Below are 26,996 nucleotides of genomic sequence, written 5' to 3'. Positions count from 1 at the left end.
ACTATATAACAATAAATGAAAATAATCACTGAAATACATTTAAATTGGGTGGTGACTGATAGAAATATTATAATTTTATACTTTTACCATAGTGTTTATATATGAAATATGACCAAATACCAATGAATTTCAGGTTATTTTTTTAAACTAACTTTCTAAGTTTTATGGGCAATTAATATAACTTAAATAATAGGTAGCAATATTTATTTGAACAATAATTAATACTTTTAAATGAGAAAAAGCATATAAAATAGCTTTGTAAAAATGCTGCAAATGAAGATAATAAAATACAGTACACCTGTTCAATAGTTATTCTTTGCAATTTTTTTGTCTTGGAATATTAATGACAAAATCATCGTCATCAGACCACACACTGTCATTTTCCATTTCAACAATTTTCCCGTTTTGGTGTTTGTAACTTAGAGAGGTTGGATCTAGTGGATCTGCTGAGATTCTCTTTATCAATTTTACTCACATTTTCAATAAGAGAAGTTTCAGTTTTACTTCTATTAATTTCTTTATCTTTTGTATCATCACTTGGAATAGAAATCTTCTTGGTAATCACATTTCCTTGTTCAACCAAGGTTTCCTTGGAAGAATAATCAACTAGCTCATTTTGACTGTCATCAGTTTTCTTGAGTGATGTTTCTGACAATTCCTTACTACTCTCATAGTGATAAGGAATAGGCTTAATAGTTCTCAGTTTATCAAAATCTGCATTCTCAGCCCTTTCCCTATTTGCAATAGTTTCTTCAGGTGGTGGGTGAAAATGAACATCTTTGGTACAGTTGTTTGTTTTATAAATACCAATAAGATGATCAGCAAGCATGAACATGTTCTCACGAAGAGAAATAACAAAGAATTGAGCATTTTTGGTGCAGTCCTGCAAGAAAGAATAAAATATAACTGTAAGAAATAAAAAAAATTTTTAAAAGTTGATGCAGTCTTTTTTATTAATTAGTCAATGAAGTCAATTCATACAAATTTGTTAGGTAAATTATGCATCTCACTGTATTAGAATTAAATTAGTATCTAGTATTCTGATTTTAAGAGCAATTCTTTAGTTTCTTAAGTGTTTATGTTTTGCTTTGTTTCATTTGGAAATAATTCTAGTTCCTACATTATACTTTAATTAAAGTAAGTAGATTTTAATTAGTTTTTAAACTTTGTTTAGTTTGTTAGTTTAAACTTTGTTAGTTTTCTTTATAGCTAACTTATTCATGCTCATAAAAATTATTAGAGTTCATCTAATCTAAATTGCATATAGTTTATTTTTAAAATATTGAATTACTTCAATCATGTGAAAGATTACCTTTATTATTTAAATTATTTTATAATCAGCTAAATTCTCTAAATATATCAAAGTGCAGGCTAACTTAATTAAGTTAAGCTCGTAAAATAGCAATACATAGCCTAATACAACTTTTGAAAAATTCCCATTAAATTATCAGCTTATACTTTTGACAACTGAAATTGTTAAAACTTGAAAAATACCTTTTTGATATTGAATGTTTATAAATATCCTTCAGTTTTGCATTAAAACAACCAAACACTATTTATAAAACATGCTCTTTACTAAAAGATTTTTTTTACAAAATGTACTTTACAAAATTACAAATGTATTTTACAAAACAGTGTGAGATGTTAGATGACATACAAAATTATATTTGTCATTAGACTGATTTTGCAAGTATCAACTATATTAATTATGCTTTTAATTGGATGTTTTTGACTGTATCTTTTTCTTCAATCCAAGTGTTGAAATTCAAAAGTTTAGTGAACTATTTGCAATGAGAAAACTCATTAAATTATTTTAAAGATAAGAAAAGAAAAAAAAAACCCCTATTTTCTGGCAATTGATTTATTTTAAATTTATGTTCGTAGTCACTTCTAAAAGCACAATGATATTTTCCCTGAAACAAATTTCCGGTTTCATAAATCCGTTAATGATTCAAATGCAGATATTTGATAAATTAAAGCATATACACAGATTTCAGTTTATTCAAGTAAAAGTAATAAACAATTCTGAAACAGCTAAAAAACAAAACTATTAATATATATAATATTTTAAGCTGTCCCATTAGTAAATAAAAAGAATACAAATAACATTTTTTATTGCAATGCAAAAAGTAATAATTCGTGAAGTCCAAAGTTAAATGTTATAAATGATTTAGTTGTTCCAGATAGATGCGAATTACACAAAAGACTAATCATCAAATGGCTGCTCATCTTAATTAGTAAGAAAAAACAGCCAGAAGTTTAGCTAAAAACCACTAATTTCCGTTTTTAGGGTTGTAGTTGAAACTGTCTGAATTGTCAAATTTGGAGTCATCAATTGAGGGGGGAAAAAACTATTGATCATAAAGACCAATAATTTTTCTGACCTGACAAAATTTACACAAGTCAGTGAACCTGTAACATAAAAAAAGGAATCATAAGAAAAAGGGCTTAGAAATACCTTTATATAAGAACCAATGATAGAGACACTTCTAAAATCAAGAGCAGCATCTATTTCATCCATCACAAAAAAAGGTGTACTTCTATAATAATGTAAAGCAAACACCAGAGACAAGGAGCTCAATGTTTTTTCACCTCCCGAAAGATTGCGAATGCTCTTCCATGACTTTCTCAAAGGTCTCACACTACAAACAAAAGAGAGAGAGAGAGAAGAAACTGGTTATCATATGTATGTTTACATTAATTCTTCTTTTTTTTTTAATTAATCATATTTCATTTTTTGAAGAGCTGACTTTACACTGCTCTATTACATCTTTAACTAAATAATAGATACAAGTATATAGAAACACACTGTAATTTTGTGATTAAATATTTATCATTAAAAATTTACATTTTATTTACACATTATACTCAATTATTCAAAAGTATAATAAATTTCCCTGACTTTTCCCACCCTTCCAGAATTTCCTGACAATTCCTGGTCAGATGACTATACATATATCATGGCCATTAATGTCAATAATTTTCTGAGGAATAAGTATGCTATTCTTATACAATGCATTCATGGATACTGGAACTTCTTAAAAATTAATTTTGAAACAAAAATTTTCCTTTAAAATTTTAAAGCAAAAAAAAAAAAAAAAAAAAAAAAAAATTAAACTTTGAAATTTGCATTCCATTAAAAACATTGACCTAATTATTTATGTTTTATCAAGTAGTTTATGGCTTTATTATTTATAAATTCAACATATCCCTGAATAGAATGAATACACTAAACAATATCTTAGTAGCATTTAGTCAGCACTACTAAATGGATGATTTATTTTTCAAAACTAATATGTAATTAATTTTCCTAAGATATATGTTTTGAATACATTTTAACTAGCTCTTAAATGCTTTAGAACAATTTCACTTAAAAAAAACAACAACCCTTACCTGAATTCAATGCCTTCAGAAAATGGATCAATCGAATCTACAAGTTCCAGTTCAGCATCACCTCCCAAGGTCAACATCTGATACAATTCTTTGACTTTAAGAGTTATGATGTTGAATCCTCTCATGAATTCTTCCAATCTGTGTTTACGAAAGTTTTCATAGTGGTTACGATAGTGATCTCGCTCTAATACTATTTCTTCCAAATCTTGGAGTTTCATTTTACATATTTCTTCCTAAAATCAAAATGCAACAAGTTTGAAATGTCCAGAATATATTTTTTAAATTGTGGATGTATAATCTACAATAACAAGTGCCAGATATTGCTGCAAGAACTAGGCACACACAAGCACGTGTGCGCACGCACACACACACATATGCACGCACGCTCACACACAAAAAAAAGACTTTTTACATCATGCATACATAAACAAGTGTATTTTCAAATTTATAATAATGCATTGTTTTTATTGATAAATGTTTAAATTTTAATATTGATTTATGTAACACTACAAAAGAACAAAGTCTTCTGCTTTGAAACAAATTTTTGGTTTTGACAACTTGAAAAACATTATTAATCCCAAAATTAAGTTAACCTTTATAAGGTTAACAATAAAAATCTGATATCTTTTTCAACATTTGTTAAAATTAACAAGCTAGTAGTTAATTTGGATGGATATGCCATTTCTGAAAATGTTGACATTGATATAGAAGCACATGAATTAACAAACTTTGACTAAAAAACATATGATCAAAAATTTTGTATTTTATTTTTTATATCTGCAGCAATAAATATTCAACATGGCTAACATGGAAAGTATAAATTTCCTCCAATGCTAACTCGCAATATTTAGCAATTTAGAACATTTTATTTGCAGCCTTTTAAAGCATTCCAGAATGGATACCATCATAAGCTGGCAAAACTGCCAAAGATTGATGGCAGAACAATGCTATGTTCATAAGAAATTTTTTAGACCATTTTTTTTTTAAACAGAAAAGAGTAATAGCACTTAGAATTGTTCAGCCTATAAAAAAAATTATTGCTTTGTACTTCTGAAATTTAGCAAAGGGCTTTTATAAACATTTCACATTTTGAAAATTTGATAAAAACCTGCTTTTTAATCTATATGCAAAAATAAATAATTTTTTTAACATCAGCTTTAAAAAAATTACAGAAAGATGTTATATATTTTACAAAATAAATAAATAAATGGAAATGATTTTACAATTTATAGTTTTTATAAGTAATGGAAACAAATTCAAAGAATTAAAAAGACATCAGCTCAGTACTTAGAAGTAAAACAAAAATACAAAATGACAGTTAATGCATTTTTTTAAATTAGCATAAGATAATAAATATCATTATCTTAAAATTTAACAGCACTCAACAAGTGGAGAATCTTATGTAATGAATTGCTTTAAAGTTTTGAATTTTATATACAGCAAAGAATTTTTTTTTTTGTCACAATGTTAATTCGTTTAACATGATTTAACTATTCAATGAAGCAGTGACCTTTGTTAAAATTTGATTACAATTAAAATAATTGTTGTAAATTGCATCTAAAAGTAATTTTCCAAAAATTAGTTAAATGTTTAAAAAAATGGTAAATTAAAAAGTCACCTTTTTAAACCGTGTGAAAATAATTTTTTTGTGCAATAATAAGCCTTGATGTTATGGCAGAAACATGTTAAAATTCTGTTTTTATTTTTTAATTAAACTTCTAATCAAATTTTTGAAAAATCCATTCTTAGTAGGCCTCTAATATCCGAGAGGTAAGTTTCTGCCAAATTTCATGTTTCTAATTTCAATAGTTTGTGCTTCGTACTGCTCTTTCAATCAAGAGAATTTTCTATAGGTATAGAAAAATTTCATTGGGAAACAAAAGGAAAAAAAAGGGGGTGGGGGACTCTCTCGCACCATATATATATAAATATTTTCCCTGAAAGTTTTTGTTTGCTGTTTTTCAGAACATTAATTTATTGACATAAATAGCAAAAATGGTTACGAGTATTATGGGAAAAGACAGCCTAACTAAAGCTCAACTACTGTTACTATTATGATTTTAAGGTTTAACAAGTCTCTTTTATTTAAAAGGACATATATATACATAGTGATTAATCTTTCTTTTCCATTCAAACGTTAATTTAAACGCTTTTACAGTACCTAAACTGTTTTGGCTAAAGCTAAACCTACCTCCATTGCGATTCGATATATAAACGATGAATTAACAAATTATAATACCATCAAATTATCATTGCAACAATTCATATATAATGTTAAAAAATAATTTTTAGATAAATATATAGAATACAAAAGTAAATAATAATAATAATAGACATTAATACACACAAAATGGCAGCACAATTTGAATGAGAATCCATTATAAACTAGATGCATGAAAGTTGTCCTTCAGATTTGAAGGAATTTGCCAAAGAGAGCATTAACAATACTACATGCTCAAAATTTCAATTTCCCAGAAATGTAAATATAAATCTTCCACAGCCAGGTGCATGGGCCAAAACACAGATGGTCTCTATTTAAGACAACCAGTAAATCATCAGTTGCCAACAATGTTTCATTCTACTTATGAAAAAATATCAAAGAATTATCTTATTCGATAAAAACTACCACTTTATTAAAAAAAATTCAGTTTTATAATAAATTTCCTGGAATTTTCCCAATCTCCCAGATTTTCCCGATGATTCCCAGTTTCTTGGTCAGTTGGACATCTTGTTTTTACAAAATTAAGTAATTTTAAAGCATTTAAAAAATGGTTTCTAAATTTAAGCACTTTTCCTGATGCTACACACCTTGAAGAAATGAATTTTCTAAAATTTCAATGAAAACACTTAAAAGGTAAAAACAAAATGACTCAAATAAGATTTCCAAATTTAGTTCTTTTAATTCCTTTCATGGTTCACAGATTGGTCAACAGAAAACTAATATGCTCATAAACTAAATATCATATATTTAAGTAATGATACTATAAAACTGAAATTTATACCTGCTTAACTAGTGTTAAGAATTACTAACAAACACTCAATAACATTCATATATATAAAAAAATTTCATTAGTTAAGCATAAAAATCTTATGCTGAGAATTATATAAATATTACTTAGAAATTGCTTAAAGTATATTTTTGATAATGTGACAATTTGGATGCAAATTTAAAAATTTTAAATTTTGATGCAAATTTGTGAGCAAATGTAATTTCCAATTTTAAAGCAGAACTCAAAATCAAATTCCATTTTTCAACTCCATTATCATGCAGAAAAGTACATATATGATGACTGTAATACCAGAAATGATGTTTTTAGTATTATAGATAAGTTTAATTCATTTCTTTGAATTTCTATAATAGTTTTTTAATTATTCCAGCAAAGATTTTGGAATTATCATTAAATGTATATGAACTCGATTCGCTTAGTCTAATGTATATATATGTAAATACTTTACTTACGCTCTGCATTTAATAATTCATAGTTACCTAAAATTTTAAATTTCAGGACATTAAAATTTTTTATTTAAGTAAAATTGCAATTATAACAACAAAGAATACATCACCATTTAACTGACAAAATATTCATTACTAGCTGCTTGACAACAAATTGATTTATTACGAATATAAACTATTCTGGTTGTCAATCTATTAATATGGGATGCAATTTGTTACCTGATAAAACTGAAAAGTAATAAATCTATTCCTTATGTATTATATATTTGTATAAGATGGAAAATATATTAAAAAATCAAAATGTAATATAATACCCATGAAATATTAGATCAAAGACTTACCTTACGTTTAAATTCAGCAATGGCTCCAAGATCAGGATTCGTACCTTTTATTTGGTTTTGAATTTCACCAATTTCATAATGCAGAGAATTGATCGATATTTTATTGATTTCTTTTTCTGTGAGATCTGGGAGTTCAGTAGGTCCTTCTTCAACATTATTTAATTCCAGTTTAGACAACTATAATCAAAATAAAATGCATAATTAACAATTAAGGTATATTATTGTGGATTTCTAAATAGTTCCAAAGTAAAAAAAAAATGTTCCAGCAAATTTTGAAAAAATACATTTCTTATGTTCAAATGCATTGTTTTCTTAATGTGATGAAAGACAATCATTAACAAATAAGAAATTATTAAATGAATGAAAATACAAACTACACACAGAGATGACAATTTTAAAATAGACGAATTTATTTTACTATATTCCAAATATTATTCTTTAATACATTTTATTAAATCTCAAATGCTTATTATCTTTTCATATATTTAATTAAATCTCGTATGCTTATTATTTTTTCATGAATGTTATTATATACAGAAAAATGTGCAACCATGAAAAATTTTATTAAATCCATAAAGACGTATGTTCTGTACACTTATTCAAAAACAAGCACTAAACTTAACAAGCTGCAATTTTTAAAAAAAACAGAAATAGAGAAAATATTTATGATATAGAAACATAAATATGGTTTCAGAAAAACATAATAAATAAAATACAAAAGAATATTTTAAGATAAATGTCATTAAAAAATATTTTAAGAAGTTTTAAAGGTAATATAAAAATAATTATTGTACTTCAAAAATTGAAAAATAATATATATAAGTCTTAAATTGAAAATATTATTAATTGATAACCAAAGCAAATTATAGTATAAAATTCCAAATAAAATTTAATTTTTATTGTCTTCTAAGCAATCTGATACTGAGATGCAGGTATATGTTTCAGCTTCAAAGGACATTTCTGATGGAAATTTTTTGTGTTCAGCTTCTAAATAACCAGTGCCTTCTCAACTTTGTTTTATATAACTATTTAAATTGGGTAATTTATCATAAATAAATATTGCAGGATAATATTTGATAGCTTGTGTCCTTTGTTATTTTTTTTTTATAAAAAATATTCTACAGTTATTTTTGCAATAATAGTGAAAAATCACTTGAAATAAACAAGACCAATTACATCACAAGGATAAATGGAGTGCAGAAGTGGGAAGGGGAAAAGTATGTGGCTTTGAAAGGATAAAACTAAATATTTCATCTATGCAAATTCTTTGTCATGATTGGCAGCCAAAACATCTATACCTTCTAGCTCTGCATCAATAGTTAAATGTCAATAAAATTTAATTTAATCTTATTTTGATAAAAAGAGAAAATATTAGAATCAATATTTTTAAATCAAAACACTAATAAGAACAATCAATAAAATAACACATATATTCTGGTTTACACAATCACTTCACAACTGGTTTTATGAATTACAAATTCTCACCTGGTTTTTCAGTGTTTTGAGTTGACTCTGCTTGCTTCTTATTTCTACATCCAGTAGTTTTAATTTATTTTTATATTCGATCATCTCACTTTTAATCTCATTCACTTTTGAAGACAAGCCTTTAATTTCACCAGAAACAGCAGCTTTCTGAACTTGGCACAGCATTAGGGCATCCTATTAAAATGAATAATTAACAAATTTGAAATAAATGACATATTCTTAATTTATACATCACATTTAATCAAAAGTAAATGAATTATTTAATAAATAAATAAAACAATTAGCTTGTTTTGTTTTTAAATTTTGATAACCATCAACTTTAAGAAATATTCCTGCCCTAATGCAGCAATACTACAAGAACTATTAGAGTAGAGAAAAACTAAGATTTTTCATAACATTTTAATTATAAATAAACAAAATATATATAAGAGTCATTGCATGCAACTATTATACCTCAGCTTCTTTCATAATGCAGAGAATTGATCGATATTTTATTGATTTCTTTTTCTGTGAGATCTGGGAGTTCAGTAGGTCCTTCTTCAACATTATTTAATTCCAGTTTAGACAACTATAATCAAAATAAAATGCATAATTAACAATTAAGGTATATTATTGTGGATTTCTAAATAGTTCCAAAGTAAAAAAAAAATGTTCCAGCAAATTTTGAAAAAATACATTTCTTATGTTCAAATGCATTGTTTTCTTAATGTGATGAAAGACAATCATTAACAAATAAGAAATTATTAAATGAATGAAAATACAAACTACACACAGAGATGACAATTTTAAAATAGACGAATTTATTTTACTATATTCCAAATATTATTCTTTAATACATTTTATTAAATCTCAAATGCTTATTATCTTTTCATATATTTAATTAAATCTCGTATGCTTATTATTTTTTCATGAATGTTATTATATACAGAAAAATGTGCAACCATGAAAAATTTTATTAAATCCATAAAGACGTATGTTCTGTACACTTATTCAAAAACAAGCACTAAACTTAACAAGCTGCAATTTTTAAAAAAAACAGAAATAGAGAAAATATTTATGATATAGAAACATAAATATGGTTTCAGAAAAACATAATAAATAAAATACAAAAGAATATTTTAAGATAAATGTCATTAAAAAATATTTTAAGAAGTTTTAAAGGTAATATAAAAATAATTATTGTACTTCAAAAATTGAAAAATAATATATATAAGTCTTAAATTGAAAATATTATTAATTGATAACCAAAGCAAATTATAGTATAAAATTCCAAATAAAATTTAATTTTTATTGTCTTCTAAGCAATCTGATACTGAGATGCAGGTATATGTTTCAGCTTCAAAGGACATTTCTGATGGAAATTTTTTGTGTTCAGCTTCTAAATAACCAGTGCCTTCTCAACTTTGTTTTATATAACTATTTAAATTGGGTAATTTATCATAAATAAATATTGCAGGATAATATTTGATAGCTTGTGTCCTTTGTTATTTTTTTTTTATAAAAAATATTCTACAGTTATTTTTGCAATAATAGTGAAAAATCACTTGAAATAAACAAGACCAATTACATCACAAGGATAAATGGAGTGCAGAAGTGGGAAGGGGAAAAGTATGTGGCTTTGAAAGGATAAAACTAAATATTTCATCTATGCAAATTCTTTGTCATGATTGGCAGCCAAAACATCTATACCTTCTAGCTCTGCATCAATAGTTAAATGTCAATAAAATTTAATTTAATCTTATTTTGATAAAAAGAGAAAATATTAGAATCAATATTTTTAAATCAAAACACTAATAAGAACAATCAATAAAATAACACATATATTCTGGTTTACACAATCACTTCACAACTGGTTTTATGAATTACAAATTCTCACCTGGTTTTTCAGTGTTTTGAGTTGACTCTGCTTGCTTCTTATTTCTACATCCAGTAGTTTTAATTTATTTTTATATTCGATCATCTCACTTTTAATCTCATTCACTTTTGAAGACAAGCCTTTAATTTCACCAGAAACAGCAGCTTTCTGAACTTGGCACAGCATTAGGGCATCCTATTAAAATGAATAATTAACAAATTTGAAATAAATGACATATTCTTAATTTATACATCACATTTAATCAAAAGTAAATGAATTATTTAATAAATAAATAAAACAATTAGCTTGTTTTGTTTTTAAATTTTGATAACCATCAACTTTAAGAAATATTCCTGCCCTAATGCAGCAATACTACAAGAACTATTAGAGTAGAGAAAAACTAAGATTTTTCATAACATTTTAATTATAAATAAACAAAATATATATAAGAGTCATTGCATGCAACTATTATACCTCAGCTTCTTTCTTTTTATTAGAAACTTCTAGCCCTCTACTTTCAAGATTTTTAAATTCTTCTTTGAATGCTTCCATGGCTTTCTGACAGCTCTCCAACTCAGCTTTTAAAGATTCAATTTTATCCTCAGATTTCTTAAGATTTCTGCAATAATAATAATAATAATAAATATAAAACAGTATACATTGAATTCAAACTGTTTATTCATTTTTTCTAATCATTTTCTTAAAATAGTACAATTGGCTATAAGTTACAACAATTAGATTTGAACAGGATTCTTACATTTACAAAGGGGGGGGGATTTCAAGTATCTGTTTTAGAACATTAATATTCCTGTAGGTCATTACCTTCTTGCCAATTGCTTTTCAATAATAAATGAAGAGCACTGAAGATGGCTCTTTCATCTTGCAGTTAATAAGGTAAAACTTACAACTTAAAGTGAATTTTGAGAATGTCATTGCTAATATCTTTATATAAAACTTATTAAATACAAAAATTGATTAATACCTAATGTGGATACTGTTTTGCAATATCTAAATGAATTGTTTATAATCAGCTAATTACCAATACTGAAAATTCTTTCTATATATCTTCATTAAATAAATAAAAACTTCCACGTTACAAATAGACTATCCATTGAGGCAGAAACAAGATTTTTAAGTAAAGTTTTATGTAGAATAACAAAATTATCCCCCCCCTTACACTCTCTTTCTTCAAGGTTCATAAATGTACATATATTGTCTATTTTTAAAGGATTTTTTTAAGATCCCCCCCCCCTCCAAAAAAAAAATCAAGCTTTTTTCTGGGCTCCCAAGAACAGCACAATAAAATTCAAAGCATTTTCAAAGATTGTGGGAGTTCTGATTGCAATTTATAAATTATTATTATAAAAATGTAAAATAAATAACAACCAATAATATATTATATTATATAAAGATTATTAGAAGAAAAATAATTGATTTCAATCTATTGCTTGTAAATTTGCAGCAAGAATAAATAATAAACACCTTTGAAAGTTCAATGTGAATTATACTGAAAACTCTATAATAAATTACCTAAATATATGATCTCTCTCTTTTTTCCAATTGACAAAAACTTTACTTCCTCTTTCTTTTTTTAAAAAATTAACTTTCTTTTAAATTCAAAATATATCGAAAAATAATTATTCAATATTTTAAAAAATAGAATAGTTTTTGTTAGAAGGATAATCTATACATTGTAAAATAATATATATAAATGACAAAACTGAATCAATTCAATGAATCCATAATTGCTATAATTCATCTTGTCAAACAAATTTTTTAAAATGATTCACTATTGGTATTAGATTTCACATAACTACTATATGTGTAACTTAATAAACCTGCAATAACATAACAAATATTGACATTTTTAATACTACATAAAAATGATACATATCATCATTCATGATTATATATAAATATATTATTGAGGTTATAAGAAATAAAATCCTGTTTACTTCTCAGTATTTTTTAGAGCTGTCTTATTCTTAGTGATATTTTGAGATGCTTGATCAATTTCTTTGATTACTTTGTCAATTTTTTTCTGAGCTGTACCATATTTTCCTTTTGTAATAGCCATTATTTTTTCTTGCAAACTGAAAAGGGGAAAAAAAATCTAAATTATTGATTTATAAGAGATGTATTATAAATATAAAGAAGTTCCACATTATATTGATATTCAAATGGTGAAAAATAAGATGGATTTCTGCTATATTGTTGAAGCAAAAGGTGACAAAAACTGTTTTTCTCTTTAAACATGTAATTAGGAATATTTAAATGAGAAATTTATTTAATAACATGTATTATTTTATATTATTAGGTTATATGAGTAAAGATATTTATAATTTATGCATACCTACATAATACAAACTGGAATATTATGAGGAAATTGAATATCAAAATTGAGGAAAATTAGATCAAAAATAAAGAAAATGGAAAGTATTTCTTGACATTCTAATGTGAAATCAGTTTAAATTTAGCCCAGTTTTCAAATAAAACAAAGGTCATCTTTGGATGGATCTTATATTTTCAATAGTACACAGATAAATAGAACAATCAAGCTATCCATGAAGAGATTTAATTCCTGAAGGCAAACCCAATAAGCACAAAGCCTCAACATAGGAAATCTTTAGTGAAATCGGGTCTCAAAGCCATGATACTGAATACAAAATTTTACTATTCTGCAACATGAATATTCTAATATTATGACTTCATAGATCCTATGACAAGAGCAGTAAATCCAAAAGTGTTCATTTCAATGGGGGAGGAGACCCATTGTCGATCAAATATTTGTGATTACAATACTGGAAAACAAGATAACTTTAAGTTCAGAAAAAGTACGGAAAACACAGAATATCAAACATGAAGCTGAGAAAAAAATGGCCATGAAAAATTTAGAGCATTTCAAAGTCAAAGAAAATTTTCTATATTATAAAGCTTAATCTGCTATTTATGACTAATGATAGTAAACCTACTATGATGACAAATAATATATGGAAATAAATTTATTTATAAATGGAACATAATCAGCTAATTCTTTTTTTTAAAGTAAGTTTCATAGTAAATATATGCAAAATTTCTTATTTTATAAAAAAGTGAAGAAAAAAAATTTTTGTATTAAAAGCACGTTAACGTTTAACTAACGACTTTGCAATGAAAAGTTTAAAATAGAAAATGCAAGTAGTAAACTGGAGCACACAGATGAAATTACTTCATAAAATAATTTTGCATGATTTATTAGTAATACGTTTTTTTTCTCCTTAGTATAAATGTGTTATGTAATTAATCTGTGTTAATAAAAGCCAGTACCATCCTTCAGCAATTTGTTTCTTTAACTCATGAGATGCAAAATACAAATTTAAAACAGTACAAAATGCTGACAAAATATATGTTTGATTCAGAACATTCATAGCTTGCAGCAAAAGTCAAGAAGAAATAACGAATTAGTATTAATTAGTTCATTTCCATTTTTGTCATTTTAGTTGAATCCCAGAATTAATTTCAAGATCTGATTCTGTTTACTTACTCTTTAGCTTTATTTTCAACTACAGCTACTTCATTTGTTGCAGTAGTATAATCTGAAATGAAAATTAAAAAGGTTATATAATGGACAAAAAATAATCACGAATTAATATAAATACTTTTTTTTCCCCTTCTTTTACATCCAATTATACAAAACAGCTTTATTTAAAATATAAAAGCATTTGATATGAAAATCTTAATTTTATATAAGAAAATATTATATAAAATTATTCTAAATATTTAATATAAGAGAATTGCAAAAAACATTAAGCTCTAAAAGGTAAAATAAATATCTCAATACAGTCTTAAAAATATAAGTGAAGGCTAAAACATTACTTAATGTAGATGTAAATATATATTAATAGATTCAATGGATTTCTAATACTTATCAACAAGTGCAATCATTACATATACTAATGATAACTTTTAATTTAAATTATCTTATGGTTGTTCTTATATCAAATTTTTTCATCTCTCTTTCATCTTTTAAATTCTTTTCTGGCAAATTATAAAATCAACTTGTATTCTAAAGTGAAATTGCAAATAAAAAAACCCAATTCTCTCAGAGTGGAAACTCAAATTTATCACTATCACAATTAAATTGAAATTCAATATGGATTATTTTGCTCCTTTTTATTCAGATTTTAATTATAGAAGAATACTTCAATAGTGATTAGAATATATCTTTATTTTAAATTTTAAATAAAATCATGAATAATTCAGTTTTTATTTAAAACAGAAGTATAATCTTGAACACAACTCTAACTGAAAAGTGAAGTAACTTTTCAAAAATATTCATTTGATAACAATGATATATTTAATTATTGCCAGAATGAGAAGAATTGTTTTTTTAATTCACAATATCAGTTCAAAGAATAGGAACAATTTATCTTTTGGCAGAAAAGGTAGAAAAAAATACAGCTATATATGGATAAAATTTAATAAAATAATTAACAGTGCATAGATTCATTGATTTCATTCAACACTAATATCGATCACTTTCAATGCTTCACTATTTTTAAAAAATTGTGAATCATTCATTGCTCTTTTTATAGAATGAATTAAAACATGAATTATTCAGCCTAAAACAAAGGTCTATGAAAAATTACTTTTCTGATGTTGATCTATTTTCTGTTGTATTTCAGAGATTTCTTCTTGGTCAGGAGCAGCTGCTTTCAGTTACTTCCTTTGCAGTGTTATCTGTTCAGTTAGCATTTTTTCCCTTTCCACAAAATCCTTTCAGTGAAACATAAAAATAGCAAACTAAATAAAAGGTTCAGCTACAAGCATGCTAGCAATAATAAAATAAGTTCTGTTCGATTTTAAAGTAATGAAGGGATTATTTTGAACAGACTTTGTAACTTGCCTCCACCCCAACTCTGCATTATACCAATGAGATAACATTTGATTCCTTCTGCTCCATCAAAACAACAACTATAGATATATCAATAATAGAAATGGGGGGGGGCATCAAATTCAATACAATTATATTTATTTCAACTTTGTTATTTCTCAAACAACTGCTTCCTGTTTTATAATTCTAATTTCTCTCATGAAACTAATCTGTCTAAGGTAGAAGGTCAGCTTCAACTTATCAGAATCCCTTATTCTTCTAAAGAGAATTAATATCTATATTAAATAAATAAAAAGAAAAAAAATAAACCATATTTAAAAAACAAAAAAAAAAAAAAAAACTTAAAAATATCTACTAGCAACTTAATATAAAAATATGAAGTGCAATAAAAATTATGTATGAGATATAAAAATTATAAACAAGGATGAAATATATTTAAAATTTTCAAAAGTGAAAAACTATAGGAAAAAAATCATAGCTATCATTTATAAAGAGAGAGAGAGAAAACAGAAGATACATACCTCATAATTGTGTTTATACATTTTTACTGAATGTTGCAATGAAGCTAACTCTTTTTTGTTGACTTCATTCATTTCCTTTAGTTTTAATTTAGAATGTTTTAATTCTGCTAATTCATTAGCAAGATTTTCAGTGTCTTCTGCAAGCTTATCTATTTCTTCTTGGGAAAAACTGTTGTCTGACACAGACTGTCCCATTCGTCCCTTGAAACATCTGCCTCCACCACCACCACTCATAGTGCCTTGAAAGAGAAGGGAGGAGAAATGATATCTTTGGAACCACAAAATTTAATTTCTATTTTTCTTTTGAAAATTTCACTATTATTTTCTTGAAAATGAAAGAAAAATTATTTCATATTACGATATTTAAAAATAGCATTTAAATTTGAGATACTGACCAGATAAATCAATTAGCTCTCCTTTAAGAGTTACAACTCTATGTCTAGTAGATCCTTTTAAACCAACCCTAGTGGCTTGATCCAGATCATTTGCAACTAAAGTATTCCTTAATGCATAATAAAAAGCAGGCAACACATTTTTGTCTTTCACGGATATCAAATCAAAAAGACGAGGAACATTTTCTGGACTGCAAGTAAAAGTAAAGAAAACAATTAGCATATAAGACAATCAAAATCTCAGTACCCTAAATTTTCCAAAAGTGACAACTTTCATAAATTAAATGAATTTCATGTTTTCCCCATTGATATATTGAAGTGACAAATTTCATAAATTAAATGAATTTCATTTTTTCCCCTTTGATAAATTCTATGACAGTGAGTAAACTATAATTGTACCATAATATGTATCAAGATATTAATTAGGAAATTTTAGAATGCAAGTTGTTCAAATATTAATGTCAGAATACAAGATAATTTTAATTAAAAATGGTTCAGTTAATTTATGAAGATTCCTGAAATTAATTTTTACAATCATACCTTTTTATATCTGGAACATTTGATTATATATATTACCTTATCATTTGCAATTATATAATATTTAAAACAATAAAATTGTGTTGTCTGCATTAACCTTTTTTTATAACAAATCAAAAGGTAGGGTATGGATAGAAAAACCCATTCAAAATGATAAAAATAAGTCTTATTAATAATAAAAATAATTAAGAAATATTAAAAAGTGCTTTGCAGCTTCAAAATTTGACAAAGATCAAATTTGGATTCAGCAGCAAATAAAGAGGGAAAAAAAAAGTTAAAAATCAAAAAGGTATAATACCAGATATAATTTTAGGAACGACATCCTACTATTATGATATAGAAAAAATGGGTGGCTATGCAGATCTACAAAGATTAGTATAACGTTCATAAAACCAATACAGCATAAATCTGAATCAGGGTGCATAGTGTGAAATGATGCAAAAGTTAAGCACCTTTGCGAAAAAAATTAAGCACTTTCATACATGCATGAATATATAAACACAAGAATTTTCTACTCATAAAATTTCTTTGCCTTATAATAAATTATAGTTTTTATAGAAAATTTTAAAAAATACATTTATTTTTAAATTTTAATCTTTGATTAAAAAACAACTTTTCAAATTTTAATCGATGTTTAGATGTTGAATCCAACCTCATTTCTTATTTAAACTGGCAACATTATCTTCAGCAATAATTAATACAAAGAAACTTTGAAAAATTGAATTAAAAGCAAATCGAATAGAATCAATATATATTAAACATTAAAAATAAATGGTAAAATCGATAAAAATGGGGTTACAAAATTATTTTCACAAGACACTGGACGAAAAAAATTTATGCTAATTATGCAAAAAAAAAAAAAAAAAAAAAAACTATAATTAATTATGGATTAGTTCAGAAAAATTAATTTATTAATACTAGACAATGCTAACAGATTTTATTACCAGAATAATTTTAAATTTAAGTTTAAAATGTTTTTAAAGTGGTTTCTCAGCATCAGCTCTCTCTTTCTCAACAATTTTTAATTGATTTCGCTGTAAATGAAAACCAAAAAAATTAATCCAATTTTTTTTAAAAAAATATTTTTTACCCATAACCCTATTTTAATTGTAAAAATATTTTAACTAATAAATATTTCACTACTGGAGATATACTTTGCTATAAAAATGTTTTAATCTCTACAAATAAAAATTTATTTTAAAACTTAATAATTAATTATAAACAAGATAAATTTAATTAGATAGAAATTTTAATGATATTTTTAAAATAAAAATGATTTTCTGGATAATCTTATTTATAACATAGACAGATAGATAAGCTTCATGTTCTTCATAACTCCTAAGTAGACACACATAACTCTACTGGCAGAGGAACTCATAATTTAAGCAATCATATTTTAACCTTTTAAAAAGCCTTTTTTTTTTTTTTTTTGAGTAGTACATTAAAATATGTTTAGGATTGAGATAGATTTAAGAAAAGTGAATAATTTAGCTTATTAAATAGATCAATTTAATTTGATGTATTAATTAATAAGATAAATGAATAACTAAGTAATAAATTGAGATACAATTTGTGTGAAATAAGAAATTGAAACATCTAGGTTTGTATTATTCTGAAAAATTTGTAAGAAAATTCAACTGACATAGCAGTGCACAAAGAATTTTTTTTAATTTAGTGGTAAGTGTACTTCCCAGAAAGGGTTAATTATTTTGAATGCATATTCTAATAGAGTTCCAACTCTTTTACTGCATTGAAATTTTAGGAATTTTTTTGGTAATTTGGGATAAAATAATTTGATGTACTATTAACAATTAATTTAATAAATTTGTTGCAAGAATAGTGAACAAAAAATTTTAATCTAGAATACAATAAATAATTTCCAATTTGCCTTTATAAATAATTAAATAAAACAAACAAAAATTCAAGAAAATATAACATTCTGAAAATTTATTGATTTTGAATAATGTTTAAAAACAATGAATATTCTTCATGTTTAACAACCACTGTACTCTTCATACAATATGAGGACCACAAAAATTAGATTTTTTTTTTCAGGAGTTAGAAATTTTTACAATTTTAGGAGCAAGGTAACTTCCAAAATTTCATTCATCTAAGCTGCTGCGCTCCTTTATTATAGTGTTTACATATATTTGTGTATACAGACAGACAGATGTTCAACTCGTTGACAGATATGGTTTAAAATTTTGATCTGGATCCACATTTTTGAAACTATGTTACTAATACAGTATTTCATTTTTAGAAGAGACCCTATTCACTTGCACTGAGACAGACAAAAAATAAAAATAATAAAAAACTTTATGGGATTCGATTTCATTCAAAATTTCATAGAAATTTGCAAATTTGAAGTTAAGAAATTCTAGATCAAAGAATTTTTGAGTTAATGCTTTCGCAGGTAGACATAATTCCAAAAAATATGTTTTTCAGTGAGAATTCAATCATGGAGATTGAAAAAAACTTTGAACTTGAATGATTAGTTTTTTCTCTTTAATTACTTTGGATATGAAGAAGTAAAAAGTGTTGGCATTAATTTAATTTTGGTAAGAATATCAAATGATCTACAAGTAACTTAATATCATGATTAACATTTTCATTTATTTTTATGTTTGGAAGCTTTGAATCATTCAGTATATTCACTTTTGAAAGTTCACAGTGAATGAAATACATGTTTTCGGGCATATTTTTAGAAGTTCTAAACGTTTGCAGAGAAATTAATTGAAGTAAAATTACTCTACAAACAAGTAAATGCACATAGAAAAGAAATGATGAGATAAAATTATTATCAAAAACTAAAACATATGGTTTTCCCTGAAATTATCTTTAAAAAAAAGAGAGAGAGAGAGAAAATCCCCTTATGCAAGAAATAACAAAGGATCTGGAAGGAAAAATCAAGTAAATGAAAGCAATATATTTTCTGCTATCTGAAAGAGGCGAAAGAACAGTTAAATAAATCAAATAAATTCTCACTATACTATCAGTTTTTCTCTAAACTGAGATAAAACCTTTTCCACAGACCTTTGGATTCATTGAGATCCATTAAGCATAGAAAGATTTGATTTTGCAAAGAAAATACAGTCATAAAAATTGGGCAGATCTAATGTGGTGAAATGTCACCCCCCCCCCCCCGCCCATAAAAAAAATCAATAAGCATGAGGATAAATAAAATAAAATAATTTTTTTTTTTAGTAAACACTTTGTTTTTTTATGGTGCCTGAGTAAGGACAATAAAATAACCAATTTTTAAGGATTTTTAATGATGTTATGCATCCTGTTTTTGTCTTCTGTAAAATAAAAACTGAAGTTAAATACCTTGTTTGAAATTTTTGAGCATTTGAGTTCCAAAATCTCACTAGTATGCCCATCTATTTACATTGTAGACACATTGTTTAATAATGTTAATTTATATTGATGAATAATGTTAATTTACACTGTTTAATAACTCATCAATTAACAAAGTATAATGAATTATGCAGCAATAAAGTAAAATATGGAGCAATTTCAAAGTGAATGAAATGTTTATTTTGCTGGTTCACAAATAAAATGTTTTACAATTTTATTGTCAGGAAATTAAAAAAATAAATAAATAAATTATTGAAGTCTATGCAAGAATTTCATGAATAATGTAAAGAAATACCTTTCAGTGCACCTTATATTTCAGTAAGCAAGGTAATTGTGGATACAGCTTGAGGATGATGGCACTATCTTGTCAGGAAATTGTTTTAAAGCATTATCCTGTTTCTGATACTGACGTTAAATATGCACTTGATTTAGGAATTTTCGATTTTGTCCCATATATAAATCAATTTCATTTTCATAACTTTTCATACTGGGTAATCAGAATTTTAAAAAAGTGATTTTAAGGTCTTAAAACAAAAATTATGCCCTTTTTAGGGGCTTTAAAATGTTCTAAAGGTTCTGATATTTAGTGCTTCAAAATGGCCCATGAGGACTTTATCAATACATCTGAAAAACTTATTTAAATGCTCTTATGAATGTTGTTTTAAATTAAGGAGCTTAAAAAATGTTATTGCAATTTGTGATTAAAAGCTACAAAATGAGATTTAAATGCTTATTCATAGAATGGTCAGGTAAGACTAAAATAACCTTTAAATGGCATTTAATCTTTCTAAATATTACAATAAGAAATTAATAAAATTCAAATAAAAATAAACAAATCTATAAATATAGCTTAATTTCTATTCTAAGCCACCTAAAGTATTATCAAAGGCAGCTGAGCTTAACAGCATGAAAAAGGATATAAAGCATATATAAGAATATTAATTAAATAATTGATATTAATTAATATCCAATTAAATAATTCTGAAAATAATATTAATGTATTTTAAAAGAATAAGAGATTTTGGTAAAATTTATTTTCAAACATCAATGATTTATATTACATTTATTTAAAACTTGACATTTTTTAAAATATGATTGATTCCTTTATATTTAGATGTTTTAATCAGTTAATTACTTTTCTGTAAATTAAATTACCAAGTGAAAATATAGATGAAAAAAGTATTAAAGCATAAAATAGTAATTTAAGAAACTGACCTAAAGCTTTGCACTCATAAATAAAGCAATTCAACAGATTGGCTTATCATCTTAGTTTCAGAATTGATACTTAGATGCTAAATTCTATAAACAGAAATTATGAAAATTCATTTATCTAACTTGCAAAAAAAAAAAAAAAAAAAAAAAAAAAATCAAATTCATAGCTTATTACATAAGTTATCATTTATTTTTTCTTAATTATGATGATAAAGCATTGTTACCATTGTTAGGTTCAAGATATTTTGTTACAAATGGATTCTTTCTTTTAATATAATATCCCAAATGTTATATTGTTTTCTTAAAAATCTATTTTTTTTAAATTCACTTTTATTTAAATTTTTTAAAGAAAATTATAGGAAAGGAACAAAGCTAACAGAAATATAGTGAAACTAATAACAATATTGAATATTAATAAAGATTTTTCTAGTTTTTTTTTTAAAACCAATTCACATAAATAACAGCTTTTTATATTATTGAAATTATTTTTGTTACAGATCCTTGAATAGTAAAACATTAATAAAATTTACCTTTTCAATTCTTTTTTCATTTGCTTCTTCTAATTTTGTATGGAAATGTTGAATAGCATTTATAAAGTGACTGGTACCAATAATATCTTCAATGTATTCCAGCATACCTGTCTCTTGATCAGTAAGACCTTTGGGTTTCATCATTGAAATTAACTCAATTTCTCCCTGAAAAAGATATAAAATATTTGATTGACCAGCTATTGTAAATTATTAAAAAAAAAAAAAAAAACTCTTTAAATTTTATGTGTCAAAGAATGTTTGAGAGGGATGTAGAAAAACACAATTTAATCTGAAAAAAATCAGATACTTCTAATTAAAAAAGTGTAAATTTATTCTAAACAAATTATATAAAATGAGCCTTGAATATTTTTAAAAACAATTTTTTATGCATTAGGAGGAAGAAGGCTTTTTATTTTAATTATTTCCTACTTGTTTAGTCTTTAATTGAAAATGCATTAAGGAACATAAGGAATCAAGAATTTTTTTTTCTCAAATTCTCTGCTAGATAACACCACTAGTATTAAATCAAAATTAAATTAATTAACCAATAAATTATAGAAAACTGATAAGAAAGCATTAAAATACTGCAATATCGTCAAGAATACAAGTGTAAAAAATTTCAAAACTCAATCAAGGATTCCTACTCTTAAAGAAAAAGAAAATTAAGGATCCAATGATCATTTTAAGAAAATACAAGAACTATACAATTACACATTTTAGACATATTTACTTACAAATGCTCAAAGGAATTCAAAAGGAAAAGACGTTAAGTTAGTAAGTATGAAGAGAACATTTTTCTACAGAATTTTTATAAGGGTCATAATTAATTGTTTAAGATTCTGTACTATGAATTTAAAAATATTAATAGTGAAAATAATTATACAAGTAAAAATTAAACCAAAATTAAGCATTTTTAATTTAGAAAAGTTTGTTATGACTTCTTTCATTGCTCATGAATAGGAAAATTTTATTTTAAGAATAAAAAATTTTTTAAAAATTAAATAAAAACAGCTTAGATAGTCATTAATTAGGAAAGAAATATACATATAATGAAGGTGCTATGAGACATTTTAAAAGATTAGAAAAAGTCGAATGAACCACTCAGTCAGGCATATATTTTATAATTGTTTTATCAAGGTCATTAGTTTAAAAAGAGGTAATGAAAAGAATTTTTTTATAAGCAGAAAACAAAACGAAATTTTATATTCTGTTGTTAGGTAATCAGAAATATATTTTATTTAATGAATTTAAAATAAAAATATTTATTTATATTAAGAAAAGAAGAGAACACTAATACTAGTTATAAAAATACTTACCTGCAAAACCATGAAACGGTTGAAATCTAAATCTACTCCATAGTTTCTTAATAAATTAGTTACTTCTTTATACTGCGCTCTTCTACCATTGATTTCATAAGTAGAGCTGTTATCTTTATACCCAGTCCTTGTCACATTAAATTTTGAACCTGGCAGAATAGTAAAATTTTCTCCCTAGAAATATGTATGCAAGAAATTTATTAAAATTTTAAAAGTAATTTCAACTTTGATGTAAAAGATATGATTCTTTTAAGAAATGCATACTTTTCAGAAGTCAAATAAATTGCAGAAATTTTTATTAAAATTTTGCAATGACAGAATAAGATATTAATAATACTTACTATTGGCACTACGAAAAAAAAAAAAGATAATTGTCACATAAAGTTATTTCTCTTAGAAGGAAAATACTTTAAAATAATCATCAATTTTCCATTTTAACAAAGTGAAAATATTGGATTTGCATCAATCTCTGTTAATTATATATTTCTATGTAAAGAGAAATGTAATTCAGAGCAGCTACTAATTTTTAAAATGAACTGATTGTTGTTGTTGTAAGAAATATCTTACTGAGACCATTTTCCTCCTTTCTAATTCATTCCTATTAATTGTACACAAATACGTAATTAGAATAAACTGCCATTTTGTAGATTTCAGATTCATTATTCAAACTACTCCTAACTGTGTACAGTTTTTCATTCAATATCAAAGCAAGTGCAGTATTGCACAACAGACTATCAAGAATACAATATTACTTTTTGAGGTGGCATTTTGCAAAAGAACTTTAATCTATAGTGTTTCTCTTTGAGTTTATTTTTTATTACATGTTAATATTCAATTGCATTTTGGAAAATCAGGAGTGGGAAGATTTTAAGTAAAAATAAATAAATGCTAATTAAAAATTATATAAAAAAATTGAAAGTAAAATTAAAAATTACAAAAATCGATGTATTTTGCATGGGAAAAAATGCCACAAAATTATAAGATTCTTTTTAATATTATAATATATATATTTTTTTAAACTTACTCCTCAGAAATGTGTAAATAAACTTTTTCTACAATAAATAAATAAAAAAGTTAAGCTATGGAATCATTGTGTAAAATATCAACAAATTTACAGAAAATGTTTACACATAAAAAATAAATAAATAAAATAAAAAAGAAAGGTAATTTACTTGAAAGAATCAAGTACTTTATTACCACAAGTGGTAATACATTGTACTGAAAATTAGATAGAATTTAGTATCATTTTTTTTTCAAAATAAAATGGCTACTAAATTCACCGATTTCTATTAAATAAAAGATAACACAACAATATATTGAATAATTTTCATTGACAGGAATCAATCGACTATAACTTTTACTTGCTTGTATAAACTAAACCAAATATATAAAATCTGACAAGACAAATGAAAGTATATTAATATTCCAGCAGATTATTTTAAAACTATTTGTACATCATTCCTGTAAATATTCTTAATATCACTAATGTGAAAAAAATGTATTCTTTTATAATGCGGCAAATTTTTGAAGTCCTCTTTGTTAAAATAGAAGAGTATACTGAAACTATATATCGAAAAATCTTATTCATATTCAGTAGTTCTAAATGAACTACTGAATATAAAATAGTTTACCTAATTTATATTTTTAAAAACGTACAAAACATGTAATTTTAATGGAACAAAAATGATTTCAAAGAAGATTAAAAGTTCTTACCTCGTCTTTTATTGTAGCAAAATTCACAGTCACCGAACAACTGTCAAGATCAGGATATTTTTCACTCTTATGAATAAGAACACTCACTTTCTTGGAGCGAATTTTTTGTGCTCTATATCCAAAAACAAAGAGCAAAGCATCAATGACATTGGATTTTCCACTTCCATTAGGGCCAACAATGCATGAAAAATTCTATCCAAGAGAAGAAAAATGACAATTGTTATTACCAAAAATAAAAGCTATAATAATCCTCAAGACCCCAAATATTATTAATATCAGTGCTTCCCCAACTTGGAGACTGTCTGTATATAATCAAGTATGATTATTCAAAAACACAAAATGCATTAAAGAAATAAAACTTGCTTTGTGATCTTTTCATCAGAATTATGTATCCGAGTCAAATCTTGCATCAAACCTATTTATTCATATATATATATAAACTTAAGCTTTGTCAACTCTACAAAATATTAGCTACACAACATTTCATATATGCTTTTCATACAAAAACTAGATCTATAATTTTTAAGCATATCTATTAAAATAAAAACCAATCTCCTACAATATATACATATGACACACATTTCTTCACTATATATTGAAGTTGGCTGTTTTTTCAAAAATAAATAAATAATAATACTAGACTTTTCATTCTAATATGTACAGAAAATATAATATTGCACAATTTTAAATGTAATGTCCAATTTTAAGTATTATATATACTGTAATTCATGATTTAAAAGATATAATTTTCCACAATTTAACTAATAATAACAAAAAATTACTATTCCTATCCCATTTATATGTGAAAAATAGAATACCTTATATCACATTATATTTTATATCAATAATTTGTACATCATTCAAGTGCAAACACCTCAATAGAATTTCAATACTCAGGAGATATCAATATGTTGCTCTATATCCCATTCTTCAACAGATTTTCCTCACATTTTGGTCATAAATAATATGAAGCATAAGGAAAGTTTTTGGAAACACTATGTGAGAATTGATAAAAAAATTAATTAAAGTCATTATAAGCTATGTTTTCATAAACATAAGATTAATTTACCTTTAATGCTTTACCTTAGTTTGTATATCAACTAGGATAAGATAGCATTCAGCTGATTTTTTAAAAGCATACCTATTTACAGAAAATTAATAAAAGTAAAAACAATACAGAATTTTTGACAAGTTATCTTATTAGCATTAGATACAGCAAACAAACAAAAATTATGAAGGCGGGGAAAATCAATTTAGTATATAATAATTGGTTTTCATTGGCAAAGATTTCCACATTTCATATTAATATATATCACACTTACATACTTAAAAAAGTGTAGATTATATGTAAAAACTTTCTCTTTTTTTCCCCCCTTTATATTCAAATTGAGAATTTTTCAAAAATTCAAACTGATTTCTTCAACATTATCACAATTGTATATAGTCATTTAAAAAATAAATTAGTAAAATTAATTTTAATGGAATTTAATTAATTTTAATTTGCTAAAGTTTCCAAAGTTAACTTGATAACAAGACCAATATAATCCTCCATAATTTATATTTTTTTACCTTATCAAATGGACCAATCGTTCGACTTCCAGCATATGACTTGAAATTTCTCACATTCAACTCTCTAATTACCAATCTTTCCTTTGTGGCTTCAACAGACAAAGCAGGAGCAGAAGCAGCTGGTACAGTGATTTCATCAGCAGCTAGAAAAAAAAAAGTGATATTAATTTTTAATAATTAGCAGCAGTGGGGTCAAAAGTGGTTTATTCAATACAAGTTGATAACAAAGTACCTGAAATTCCATCCAATCTTATGCAGAAGAAAATTGATTATCAATTCTCCAATAAATGTAATTTATAACAAAATCTCTTAAATATTTTAAAAAACTAGAATAAAACATACTATTTGAATAAAGAAATCCCAATCAATTCAAACATGAATGTTAATGCAATCCTTTTATTACTAACATTCAAATTTTGATTTGGCAGAGAGAGATACTGATCAGATT

The 26,996-nt window shown here is 25.0% G+C and overlaps 1 protein-coding gene across 1 annotated transcript in view; it reads right to left on the bottom strand.

Annotated features, from left to right (window-relative positions):
* Positions 1–199: 199 nt before the first annotated feature.
* LOC129985065 (structural maintenance of chromosomes protein 4-like) overlaps positions 200–26,996 on the bottom strand; it is a 32,947-nt gene continuing 6,150 nt past the window's right edge. Inside the window, exons 3-21 of the mRNA XM_056094986.1 lie at positions 26,549–26,691; positions 24,980–25,171; positions 23,267–23,440; positions 21,955–22,115; positions 16,318–16,505; positions 15,923–16,161; positions 15,278–15,283; positions 15,157–15,223; positions 14,052–14,103; positions 12,484–12,621; positions 11,003–11,147; positions 10,550–10,723; positions 9,147–9,241; positions 8,985–9,033; positions 8,674–8,847; positions 7,189–7,365; positions 3,394–3,626; positions 2,459–2,642; positions 200–883 (exon numbers count right to left, since the gene is read on the bottom strand). Coding sequence (XP_055950961.1) covers positions 389–883; positions 2,459–2,642; positions 3,394–3,626; positions 7,189–7,365; positions 8,674–8,847; positions 8,985–9,033; positions 9,147–9,241; positions 10,550–10,723; positions 11,003–11,147; positions 12,484–12,621; positions 14,052–14,103; positions 15,157–15,223; positions 15,278–15,283; positions 15,923–16,161; positions 16,318–16,505; positions 21,955–22,115; positions 23,267–23,440; positions 24,980–25,171; positions 26,549–26,691 — 3,086 coding nt within the window. The 3' untranslated portion in view covers positions 200–388. The remainder of the gene's footprint in view (positions 884–2,458; positions 2,643–3,393; positions 3,627–7,188; positions 7,366–8,673; positions 8,848–8,984; positions 9,034–9,146; positions 9,242–10,549; positions 10,724–11,002; positions 11,148–12,483; positions 12,622–14,051; positions 14,104–15,156; positions 15,224–15,277; positions 15,284–15,922; positions 16,162–16,317; positions 16,506–21,954; positions 22,116–23,266; positions 23,441–24,979; positions 25,172–26,548; positions 26,692–26,996) is intronic.

Source organism: Argiope bruennichi, chromosome 9 (genome assembly GCF_947563725.1).
Source record: "Argiope bruennichi chromosome 9, qqArgBrue1.1, whole genome shotgun sequence".
NCBI classification, from domain to species: domain Eukaryota; kingdom Metazoa; phylum Arthropoda; class Arachnida; order Araneae; family Araneidae; genus Argiope; species Argiope bruennichi.
Note: the sequence above shows the minus strand (reverse complement) of the source record. Positions and strands in the feature narration are given on the sequence as shown.